The sequence below is a fragment of the Acomys russatus genome, chromosome 19, assembly GCF_903995435.1.
Source record: "Acomys russatus chromosome 19, mAcoRus1.1, whole genome shotgun sequence".
In the NCBI taxonomy this organism is placed as follows: Eukaryota; Metazoa; Chordata; class Mammalia; order Rodentia; family Muridae; genus Acomys; species Acomys russatus.
In genome coordinates this window covers 14611477-14624288 of record NC_067155.1, presented here as the reverse complement: position 1 = coordinate 14624288, position 12812 = coordinate 14611477, and the positions used below count along the sequence as shown (strand labels likewise).

At 46.2% G+C, this 12812-nt stretch overlaps 2 protein-coding genes across 3 annotated transcripts in view; both read left to right on the top strand.

Moving 5' to 3' along the window:
- The window catches only part of LOC127203712 (zinc finger protein 235-like), a 301721-nt gene extending 297163 nt beyond the window's left edge, over positions 1–4558 (top strand). For both annotated transcript variants that reach the window (XM_051162558.1, XM_051162559.1), the window contains exon 4: positions 1820–4558. In XM_051162558.1, coding sequence (XP_051018515.1) covers positions 1820–4461 — 2642 coding nt within the window. In that variant the 3' untranslated portion in view covers positions 4462–4558. The remainder of the gene's footprint in view (positions 1–1819) is intronic.
- Positions 1–12812, top strand: part of LOC127203739 (zinc finger protein 235-like) — a 211637-nt gene that overhangs the window by 17858 nt on the left and 180967 nt on the right. The gene's annotated exons all lie outside the window — the stretch shown is intronic.

The following is a 12812-nucleotide window of genomic DNA, read 5'->3' as shown; positions in this document are numbered from 1 at the left end:
CTGGTTCCACTCCCTGTTAGCAGCTTTTCCTCCCAAGTATCCCAGGCCTCTGGTATCTCTAGCCTGTTTGGGTCACCTAGGCAACCAGGCTTCACCTTCATAGCTTCACACAACAGCTTCTCTGGCCCTGCATGATGGGACAGGCCTGCCCGCAGAGCTTTCCTTAGCTCTGGGAGTTTCTGTAACCCCTTTCTTGTGGCCTGGACCCGGACAGGTAAGTGCAGCTATGAGATTCCCCCAGCACAGCTTCTGCTCTTATGTAGGGTGCTTCCTCCCCCTGTTGTGCTGTTCCCTGCCTCAGACCATTGGCTTTTGTTTTAAAAGAAAATCCCAGTCTTTCTTTTTTACCAATAAAGACTCAGGAGCCAATGGTTGGGTGAAAAACCTGCTAATTCAGACACATAGAAAAAGCACCCAGCTGACCTTCCTGGTCAGCTCTCTTCACAATGGGAAAGTCCCAAAAGTCTCACTAGCCCAGGAGGAAAGGGCCTTACTGGAACCCTCTTCGTAGGACCTCACACTCCAGACAGGTCACTTCTCTCTGTCTCCCCTCTCACTCTCTCACACTCTTGCTCTTGTTCTCTCTCTCACTCTGGCTCTCTCTCTCTCTCTCGCTCTTTCCCTCTCTCGTACTCTTGCTCACTCTCTCTCTCTTGCTCACTCACTTTCTCATGTGCTCGCTCTCACTCTCACACTCTCTTGCACTCTCTTTCTCTCGTGCTCTCTCCGCTCTTTCCCGCTCTCTCCCATGTGCTCTCCCTTACGCGCTTTCTCACGCTCTCACTCTCTGTTGCTCTCGTGTGTGTGTGTGTCTGTCTGTCTGTCTGTCTGTCTCTCTGCTGCCACTGGTCTCTGAACACGGACACACTCATTATCATGGAATTTGCTTTATTTCTGGTGACACACACTAGAATGGGTGTCCGCACACTGTGAGCAGGGGCTCCATGAAGCCCGTGGTCCTTGTGCAGCTACAGAAATGGTCATCCCAGAAAGTCTTCCATGTTCTTCACAAGAGCATCCCTCTACCTCTTTGCCCCACTGACACTGACTGTATGCGATGCATTCCTGTAAGCCTCTGGGCCATGTCCCAGCATCACTGGGTCTCCTACTTCACTTGTTTCAGTTTCCAGCTTCACAAGCTGTTCAGTTCACCTTCATGGTTTCCCATCCTTATAGTTTGTTCCTGTGGCATTTCACAGTGTCCTTGGGGGAACCTGTCAGCATGCTAACCTTTGCTATTCCTTCAGGGCATCTGCTACCATAGGTTGGCAGCTGAGATCTACCTTGGACTTTGAGCCCTTCCCCTGCTCCGCTGTGAGCCTGGTGAGCTTAGGTTGGAGAGCAGGTGCCTGAAGGAAACCCACTCGCTGCTGCCCTTGCGTGCTGATGTCTTCCCAGGGAAGCCCTTCCCTAGTCAGCAGGCATGTTAAAGGTCTGGCCATCTAAGCGCATTAGCTCTCTTGTAGTTTCCAAGCGAGCTTGAGTGCTGAAAGTATTCCAATATCCTTCTATATGTGTGTGATCTCAAACACAGAGACTGAGAGGTGTTTCCTTCCCGTTATTCATCTGCACAGCTGCACACATGGGCAGCGTGAGGCAGCTACTCAGCAGAGGCTGAAGGTGACTTTGATTTTTCACCACATCAGAAGTGGCCTCCTGTTGCGTGTGTGTTCTCTCTGTTGTGGATCTCTGCTCCTCAGAGCTTTGGACATTCATCTTTGATGCTGGTCTCTAGTTCATGTTTCCAGAGAGAACTGAGGACTCGGACCTTCCATGTCCCATCCTTGCTGATACCGTCTTCTGTTCTCTGTTCTTTCAGAAGCGCAGAGTCTAAACAAGATGGAGACTCTTTGTGCAGAAGGATTAAGGTGCTTTTTACCAGGGCAGTTTCCATGCTGGCAAAAGACAAGCCTTGATTTCAACAAGCTGGCCAGAACTCCAGAAGCTGAAATAAACACTCAAGGAAAGGGCCCTCAGTTCCTGGAGCAGTGCCATGCCTCCTCCCACACGGGAGCAGAAGAGCCACCCTGGTCCTCTGAGGGTGATGGCTGTCCTGAGAGTCTCATAAGGGACCTTTTCAGCAATATTGAAAATCAGGAATTTCTGTTCTGGATAGCCCAGTGTTCTTGGAATAAAACACATCTTACCCAGAGACAAAACCATCAGAAACAGTGTCTGCAGACTCCAGTGAAAAAGCAGCCACGGCTGTTGGATTTGGGTGTTGACATTCTGAGCTGCATTTCCCATCATAATAACAATATCCTGCATAAAACAGACAAAGCCCACAGCAGCAGTGACCTTGGTAAAGTCATCTTTCCTGTGTCACCTGTCACCCAGCATCATGTTTACACAGAACAGAAGACTTCCCAGTGCAGCCAGGGCCAAGAAGCCTTCACTGACAGCCCCAGTCTGGAACTCCATCAGCAGGCCCTCTTGGAAAAGGAGTCCCCTGTGCCTAGTACACATGAGGACACCGGCCATAGCTCCAGTGTCCCCATTCAACAAAGCGCTCATCCAGGAAAACAGCGCTACTGGTGTCAGGACTGTGGCAAGGGTTTCAGTCAGAACTCAGACCTTCAGACCCACCAGAGAGTGCACACGGGGGAGAAGCCCTACAGGTGCGACAGCTGCGGGAAAGGCTTCAGCCGCAGCTCAGATCTCACCATCCACTACCAGGTGCACACAGGAGAGAAGCCTTACAAGTGTGAGGTGTGTGGGAAGGGCTTCGCTGAGAGGGCACACCTCCAAGTCCACGAGAAGATCCACACAGAGAAGGCATATAAGTGCGGAGACTGTGGCAAGTGCTTCAGATGTAGCTCGAACCTCAAGAGCCATCAGCGGGTCCACACGAGAGAGAAGCCATATAAGTGTGACGCGTGCGGCAAGGGGTTCAATTCGGTCTCAAGCTTCCAGAACCACCAGGGGGTCCACACGGGAGAGAAGCCATTTTGCTGCGACGTGTGTGGGAGGGGCTTCAGTCGGAGCTCGTATTTTCAAGCCCACCAGAGAGTTCACACCGGCATAAAGCCATACAGGTGTGATGTGTGTGGGAAAGGCTTCAGCTGGAGTGTGAACCTTCATAATCATGAGAGAGTGCACACGGGGGAAAAGCCTTACAAGTGTGGGGTGTGTGGGAAGAGCTTCACTCAGAGGCCACACCTCCAGGTCCACGAGAGGATCCACACAGGAGAGAAGCCGTATAAGTGTGGAGACTGCGGCAAACGCTTCAGCTGTAGCTCGAACTTTCACACCCACCTGAGGGTCCACACAGAAGAGAAGCCTTATAAATGTGAGGAGTGTGGCAAAGGCTTCAGTCACACCTCAAATCTGCAGGCCCATCAGAGTGTCCACACTGGCGAGAAGCCGTTCAAATGCACCGTGTGCCAGAAGCGGTTCATTCAGATCTCGCACCTCCAGACCCACCAGAGGGTGCACACGGGAGAGAAGCCCTACAAGTGTGACACGTGCGGGAAAGCCTTCAGCCAGAGGTCCAATCTCCAGGCCCATCAGATTATTCACACCGGGGAGAAGCCATTCAAGTGTGAGGAGTGTGGGAAGGGGTTCAGCTGGAGCCAGGCCCTTACTGCTCACCGGAGGGTCCACACGGGAGAGAAGCCATACACGTGCCCTCAGTGCGGGAAGGGCTTTAGTCAGGTCTCAACCTTCCACACTCACCAGAGGGTCCACACCAGGGAGCGACCGTACAGATGTGACGTGTGTGGGAAAGGCTTCAGCTGGAGCTTGAACCTCTATAGTCATCAGAGAGTTCACACAGGGGAGAAGGCTTACAAGTGTGAAGTGTGTGGGAAGGCCTTCACACAGAGGTCACATCTTCAAGCCCATGAGAGAACTCACACAGAAGAGAAACCGTATAAGTGTGGAGACTGTGGCAAACGCTTCAGCTGTAGCTCGAACCTTCACGCCCACCTGAGGGTCCACACTGAGGAGAAACCCTATAAATGCAGGGAGTGTGGGAAAGGCTTCAGTCATGCCTCAAGTCTGCAGGCTCATCAGAGCGTCCATATTGGTGAGAAGCCGTTCGAATGCAATGTGTGCAAGAAGCAGTTCACTCAACTCTCACACCTCCAAGCCCACAAGATGGCGCACACTGGGGAGAAGCCGTACAAATGTGACACGTGTGGGAAAGGCTTCACACAGAGATCCAATCTCCAAGCCCATAAGATTATTCACACTGGGAAGAAGCCGTTCAAGTGTGAGGAATGTGGGAAGGAATTCAGCTGGAAAACGGGGCTTACTGCTCACCAGAGGGTCCACACAGGAGAGAAGCCCTACACGTGCCCTCAGTGTGGGAAGAGCTTCAGTCAAGCCTCATCCTTCTACACTCACCAGAGGGTCCACACTGGGGAGCGGCCCTTCATCTGCAGCATCTGCTGTAAGGGCTTCAGTCAGAAATCACATCTCGTCTACCACCAGAGGGTCCACACTGCAGGGAACCTCTAGGTTTGTTCTGTCAGGTGGGCTCCATCCTGCTGATTGTTTAGAAGTTCCCCCAAACCCAGAGGAGTTGAGAGACTTCACAGTGAAGACACTTGTGTTCTCTCCCAACCTCCACTTCCCCTCTCTCCCTCTCCCCCCTCCCCTCTCTCATTTAACCAAAAAAGGTGATTGGCAGAACTGGTGTTGAATGAAGCATTACTTCCTCATAGGGAAAGCCTCCCCTGTATCTGCTGTGCAGAGCTGCATGTGGCTCAGGACCCAGCCATTCCGGAAGCAAGTGGAGAAGTGGAGGCGGAAGGTTGCTAGCCACTAGGTGAGGATTATCCTTAGGTTATCAAGTGCTGATCTCACTGCCCCCATGTCTGGTTGCCATCCTTATGCTGAGAACCCAACATCTCACTGCTGTGTGGACACTCCCCAGTTGTTCCTGACAAAGCAATAAAGAGCTGAAGCGCCAGTGACTGAGGAGGATAGAGAACAGGGCTGATTGTCCTGTTAGCCAGGGGAGGGGGAGATCGAGAGAGGAAGCAGGGCATCCAGCCACAGAGAGAGGTTCAGGAGACAGCGTGAGGAACTGCTGGAGCAGAGAAAGCCATAAGATGCGAGCATCTTGCGGGTTTTGACTGCGAGCTAGCCAGAAGATTAGACCAGAGTAACCGCTGCACGGTATTGTGCTTTAGACTTTGTTAAATAAATTGCATAGTCCAGTCTCAATTATTTGGGAATTAACATGGTTAAGAGAAAAGTGCAACAGCGTTGTAAATTTCCACTAAAAGTTTGATGCTCATCACAAGACAAGAATTGAAATAGAATCCAAACGAAGACAAACAATTATTCCCAAGTACAGAGCAATTTTTTTGTTCTCTTCCTTAAAGGGAGAGAAGAAAAAAAAAAAAAAAAAAAAAAAAAAAAAAAAAAGAACCAGTTACTTAGCAACTGCAGTTCTTTTTATTTCGTTGGTTGGTTTTGGTTTTTAGAGACAGGGTTTCTCTGTGTAGCTCTGGCTGTTCTGGTGTTCACTTTATAGACCAGGCTGGCCTTGAACTCACAAAGATCCACCTGCCTCTGGAGCGCTGGGATTAGAGGCACTGGCCACCAAGCCCAGCTTGAAGCGGATCTTTTAAGAGACACCTGTTGAGAAAAAAAAAAAATAAGACTGTCTCTTCAACACAGGGAAGCTTCCCAACGTTTCCTAGCCAGACAGGAGACTAGCTTCCTTTGAGAAGACTTGGTTATAGAAAATATGAAATAAATAGCTAATAAAGTTTATTATTAAAGCCTGTAATTATTGTGGCAGTATTATTTAAACCACGGTCATAGTTAATAACAGACACCTGTGGTGTTTAAATAAGCCTTAGTTCACGTTGGACAGGGCAGAATTAACCTCCTAAACCACCTTTTTTATCTCCCAGTCCCATACCCTATCAATTGCTCTAACCATTCCTATCTGGGCAACTTCCCGTCCATAATCCATAAATACTTGCACATCCCTCTCATCTGGGCTGCTTTGCTCCATCCACGCTGACCTGGCCATGTGCTTCTCTCCGCACTAACCCATGGTGGCTCTGCTCTCTTCCTCCTCCTCCCCTATGGTATGGAAGTTTTGGTTTATGTTGTACACACGTGTTTTTGTTTTAATCCCAGATATGGTGTCTGCTCATAAAAGACAGCAAGCAAACCTCAGGGGGCAAAATGGTTAACAATCAAATGCAAAGCACCAGAGCATGCTGTTACAGACTTGTACAGGCCAGAGGAACAAGCACTTGTAAGCCCAACAACTTCCCAGCCAGGGGAAGAAGAGCCAGTGAGGCAACTCCCAGCTACAGCCTGAGAGGCAGAAAAGCCTCCCTGTAAATAAATAGTCACGCAAGGGCGACTCAGAGTCTGGGAAAGCAGAAGCCAACTGCAGACAACAAAACTTCCTAACAGGTTAAAAAAAAAAAAAAAAAAAAAAAATATATATATATATATATATATATATTTGAGGTTAGGTTTAAAGCTATGGTGGTGCCAGGCAAGGTGGCACACGTCTTTAATCCCAGCACTCAGGAGGCAGATCATATATAGGGGGAGGAGGTCTCCCTCAATCACAGAAATGGGGGAGGGGAGAAGGGGGGAAGTGGGAGGGAGGGAAGAATGGGAGGAAACACAGGAAGGGCTAACAATCGAGATGTAATATGAATAAAATAATAAAATGGGAAAAAATTAAAAAAGATACCAGTGAAGGATAAATAAATAAATAAATAAAAAATAAAAAGGATAATTCTAAGATGATGCATTTGTTAGAGGTGGTGACTGCCTTGGAGTTGCCCTACAGATTGGGGCTTATGGTGCTTCAACATGTGTATATCCATTGGAATACAACAGTTTTTTAGACATGGCATAAAACCTGTTACGGCTACAGCTTACATTCCTACAGGTCAAGCCATTAGTGAGCAGCCTGACAGAAATTTAATGGAAACACTCACAGAACAGAAAGGGGATAAAGAATATCCCAGAGATAGAATAAATGATGCTTTGGTGACGTTAAATTCTTAAAACATGGCTGGAGAGATGGCTCAGAGGTTAAGAGCACTGGCTGCTCTTCCAAAGGTCCTGAGTTCAATTCCCAGTAACCACATGGTGGCTCACAACCATCTATAATGAGATCTGGCGCCCTCTTCTGGCCTGCGGGTGTACATGCAGGCAGAACACTGTATACATAATAAATACTTCTTTTTTTAAACAAAATTCTTAAAACGTCAATGGGACAAGTAGCACAACTGTTTAAAAAAAAAAAAAAACACTGGATTTTAGGAAGGACTGCTGAGTTAGATAAGTCCATAGAAGTTCTAATTCCAAAGTGGAAGAAAGGTGTGTTGCATTGGGAAGGAGGTTCTACATTTGTCCCGACAGGAAAAGAAAAGGTATGTCTTCCATCCAATTTGATAAAAATCGTGTTTGACAGAGGGAGACCTCCTGAATATCCTGGCTGCAGACAGGAAGAAGGGAATCAAAAGACGAAGACAGATAATGTATGGGTTGCTCCCTTTATGCGGGAGTAGCTCTGAGACTTGAGTGTCTTTGTACAGCCAATGAGTCTTATTGGCTACAAAGACCTGAGGAGGTGTCATGTCATTCTTTTAAATGGCATAGATTAAAGATTTATATTGCAGCTTGGTTGCAGATGTCTTTACAAAGAGCAGGAAACCGTCTTGAACTGGTCTATAAGCTCTGCACATTCCATACCTGTGCACTTGCAGAGCTGCGTATTACTTGTGAGAGTCTATATGTTTATGGAGCAAAAGAACCCAAAACCAGCGAGATTTGAACACATCTGACATATTCGTCCAGAAGGATGCTGAGCCGCCAATATGCTTGTTCCAGCATCCTGCTTGATCCCACCTCAGCCTGCCTCAATTGCTCTTTCATTGCAATTTGCTTCCAAGACAGCTTCAAAGAAAGGTGCTGATACCAACTGGTCCAGCCTTTCAGACTGTTCTATTTTCAGAGCATTTAGAAACTGGAAAACAAATTTTATAATTAGTTTACTTAAGACTTGACCATTTTTCAATTTTCTTGGGCCCCCCAAAAAGAAAACTTCTCCCCAAAACAGCAGGAAGCAATGTTAAAAGAACACAACACCCTCATTCCTGAGAGGTGTGGTGGGTGATTTTTGGTCATGCAATGGGTGATGGATATTCATAAATGCTTGTCATCATTGAAAGGAGGTTGGTTGCAAGTTGTTGTGATTTTGGTCAGGGAGAAAACGAGAAAAGAAATTTCTCTCTATTTCTTTTCTCTATCCTTTCTCACGTAGGATGAGAGGGTTGAAAGGAGAAAGGGGGTGTGTTCTTAGAAAGAAGGAAAATCTCAAGCATTCAATTTTACCAATAAAGATTCAGGAGCCAGATGCTGGGGTGGAAACCTGTTAGCTCAGAGAGGCAGAGAAAGCACTCATCTGGCCTTCCTACTCAGCTCATGTCCCAGAAGGAAAAAGCCAAAGACAAGAAGCCCAAGGCCAAAAGCTTGCCAGCTCACCTGAAAACCCAAGAGCTAAAAGCCAAAGAGCTAAAGAGCTCCTTCCTCTTCTCCATGCTGCCTTTACAACCTTTCTCACCAAGTTCCTCCTCTCTACTTAATCCCTGTCAGCTGGTTTCTTGCTCTGCCTCTTGACCAAGGGTTGACTTTATCAAATCCTGTTTGCAGAAAGGTCTTGGATTAAAGGTATGTGCTGGGGCTGAGCCACACCATAATCACCTGCTTACAATAAACAGAAAGTTCTTGGATTAAAGGTGTGCACTAGAGCTGAACCACACCAAACAAGAAAAAAGGTTTTACAGTTCACAATCTCAGGGTTCACAATGGACTCAAAATCCTGCAACAAAGAGGGAGATATAGAAATAATAGGAAAATAATAGCCGGGCGTGGTGGCGCACGCCTTTAATCCCAGCACTCGGGAGGCAGGGGCAGGCGGATCGCTGTGAATTCGAGGCCAGCCTGGTCTACAAAGTGAGTCCAGGATGGCCAAGGCTACACAGAGAAACCCTGTCTCAAAAAACCAAAATAAATAAATAAATAAATAATAGGATAAGCGTTTAGATTATTGAATCTACTCTTAAACTATAGAGCTCTTATTATTTTCAAATATTTTATATTGATATAGATTATTGTATGTATTGTGTGAGGATAGCCATGACTGATCATTATGCCCACGGCTGTAGGAAAAGGCAGGTGCTATTACCCAAAAGCAGACAAGAGGTTCCTGAGGAAGTTGGTAGACACAAGAGGGAGAGTCCAGAACAGAAAACTTACAAAGAATGCTTCTGGCTGGGCAGTGATGGCGCACACCTTTAATCCCAGCACTCGGGAGGCAGAGGCATGAGAATCTGTGTGAGTTCGAGGCCAGCCTGGTCTGTAATGAAAGTTCCAGGACAGCCAGAACTACATAGAGAAACCCTGTCTTTAAAAACCAAATCCAAACAAACAAGAGGAGGAGGGGGAGGACAAGGAGGGGAGGAGGAGGGGTAGTTGGTCCAGCACGTTATATGCTATTTCCAGTGTCAGCAGGAGACTAATCAAGCAATGCTGCACAAGGAGAATGTGGTATCTCAAGAGCATTGCATCCTGGTACTGATAACTCCAGTCTCTTTAGGGAACAGAGCCAAGTTCCCAGGAACTGATATCTTAACTACTTTGAGGCCCAAAGCCTCAAGCCCAATTTGGCTCTGTGTAAGGACACAAGACTGGGTTTTTTTTTTTTTCTTTTTCTTTTTCTTTTTTTTTTTTTTTTTTTTTTTTTGGTTTTTCGAGACAGGGTTTCTCTGTGTAGCCTTGGCTATTCTGGACTCACTTTATAGACCAGGCTGGCCTCGAACTCACAGTGGTCCTCCTGCTTCTGCCTCCCGAGTGCTGGGATTAAAGGCGTGCGCCACCAAGCCGGGCCAAGACAGGGTTTCTTTCGTCCTGTCACCGGGGACTCTGAGAAAGCCCTGGATCAATCTGGACATGAATAATATGTTTCTGCGCCATGTGCATGAGGTGCCCATGGAAACAGATGAGGGCACTGGGTCTTCTGTCACTGGAGAATTTTTTAAAGTTTTGAGCCACTGTGTAGATGCTGGGAACTGAACCCTGGTCCTCTGGAAGAGCAGCCAGTGCTCTTAACTGTTGAAACATCTTTCTAGCCTTGAGAGAGCTTTGCATACAGTATACAATTACTTTGTTTACTAGCTTTAATATTTATGTTATGATTTGTTATCCCCCCTCTCTGTCTCTGTGTGTGTGTCGCTCTCTCTGTTTCTCTGTCCCTCTCTGTCTCTGTCATCTCTCTGTCTCTCTGGATGATGACAGCCTTCCTTAGACATCTCCACCAAAAACAGGTCACAGGTTCCAGTCTACTGAGGAAAATGTGAAAAATGGGATGACTAGGTTCAAAGTTTTGTTTTGTTTTTTGTTGGTTTTTTGAGACAGGGTCTTTCTGTGTAGCCTTGGCTGTCCTGGACTCACTTTGTAGACCAGGCTGGCCTCGAACTCACAGCGATCAGCCTGCCTTTGCCTCCCACGTGCTGGGATTAAAGGTGTGCGCCACCACACTCGGATCATCAAAGATATTTTAAATTTGAAGTTACTGAACACATTTCCAAAAGTAGGAGAGAACACCCTGTCTAGCCTGGTTCCTGTTCTTGCGATAAAACCCTGAGAAAAATCAATTTGGGGAAGAAAGGGATTATTTGGATTACACATACCAATCACAGTCAGTCGGTGAGGGAAGCCAGTGTAGAAACTGAAGCAGGAACTATGGGGGAACGCTGCCTACAGGCTTGCTGTCCATGGCTTGCTAGGTGTTTGTTTGCTTGTTTTTTGAGATAGGGTCTCACTATGCAGCTCTGGCTGTCCTGGAAATCACTATGTAGACCAGCTGGAATCAAATTCACAGAGATCCTCCTGCTTTGCCTCCTGAGTGCTGAGATCAAAGGACACCAGGCCTACATGCTAAGCTTGATACACACACACACACACACACACACACACACACACACACACACACACACATATATGTATATATACACAGGTACCGCATGCAGGAGAACAGCAGTGGACAAGTGAGCCTCCTGAAGATGGCCCACTGTTCTGTATGGCTTGGTGGGTGGACCCTGGAGAGGCACAGCCTCGGGGCCTTCATCTCCAGATTGCGGTTTGCAACTGGTGCCCATAGCCATGGGTGTCACTGCTGTACTTCTCATGTGTGTGGTATAGTGAGATGGACACCCTCACTGCCATTGTCTGGTGTGTTTGCTTCCTGGGTATTAGCCCACTCTATTGGGCACATTCTCTGCAGATCAATATGGAGACAATGCGTTCATAAAATAATGCTGCTTCAATGAATTGATTCTTTTATAATTCCTGATTGTGATTTTATACAATTCCCGATTTGATTCAAGTTAAAAAGTTAAGATATTTGATAGAAAGCTTAAAGTTAGAATGAAAAGTAAGATGTGCTGTAAAAGAAGTTCAGTGAGATTTCATGTGTTATGAGCACGTAAATTGCACTAGGAAGAAAACTGGGCTTGGGACAAGTTAACGATCAAGGAAAACATTCATTCTAGAACATTCATTCCAGGTTAGGTCCAGGGATGAGGCCCCAGGTCCCAGTGCGCAGCATGGTGAGTAAGGTCATGAAAAAGAGTGGGTACTTCTGCTGTGGGTGTAAAAACAGAGAGTACATGACCAGCCACAAGACTTCCAAAAGAGGACATAAGATAGATGACCAGGTTCTTGGTTAAAAAAAAAAAAAAAAAACAACAAAAAAACAAAAAAAACCAAAAAAACTTGTTAACCTATGACATAAAATAAACTACTGCTTTAAACTTATAATGAGCTTGAGGAATGGAAGATTCCTTTAAAAAAATATATATATATATGTATATATATATAATAGCTTTGAACTTATAATGGACTTGTGAAATGGAATACAGATAAAACTATTGCTTTGAATTTATAATAAACTTGTGGAATGGAAGGTAGATTAAAAATATTGCTTTGAAAGACATATGAAGAATGTTTGTTTAGGCGCGAGCTTTGATAGGAGAGCGTTTGATCAATAACACTACTGTAACTCCCTCTTGTGTAACAGGGAAATATGTACCCTATGGCTATGAGGTAATTTTTCTTCTTACGTAGAGAACTTTGTTTTTAGAGAGTATAAAAAGGCTAAGAGGAAAAAAAAAAATAAAGTGTTGATTGTAGGAGTTGGAGCTTTGCTCCACCCACCACTCACCAAATATGTGTTAATGTGTAAATGTCTGTCCATCTGATTGTATGTGTGTGTTGTGTGTGTGTGTATGTATGCATGTATGTGTGTGTGTGTGTGTGTGCATGTGTCTAAGTGAAGTTGTTGAAGCTTGTAGGAACTTGTGTGTGTTTGTGTGATTTTTTTTCCTCCTTCCTGTCTTTCTCTACTGTCTAACCACCATCAGTGGCAGTTTATGCCAGGTGTCATCAGCACTGGTTTCCCCTCTTCCCTGTTCCCTTTTAACTACAGAGTCTCCCCCTACCAGGAGCAATCATCTTTGGCCCATAAAGAGTTAAAAGAGTTCAGAGTTTCTTGCCAGTTCCTCTTTTAATTGCATGCTGCTATCAGCAGACTCCCTCCCCCCCCCCCCCAACACACACACACCAAGAGCCCTCAGCTCTGGCCCCTTTAGGGACTGTACATCCACCAGCCTCAGTTTACCCTGACCTGGAGTGTCAAAGGTGGTCTTTGACAATGCAGGAGCATTTGCTCAGGGGCGGCACAATGAGTGACACCCTCCTACATAAATCATTAATTAAAAAAAAAAAAAAAAAAAAAACTGCCTTTTAAACTGGCCTAC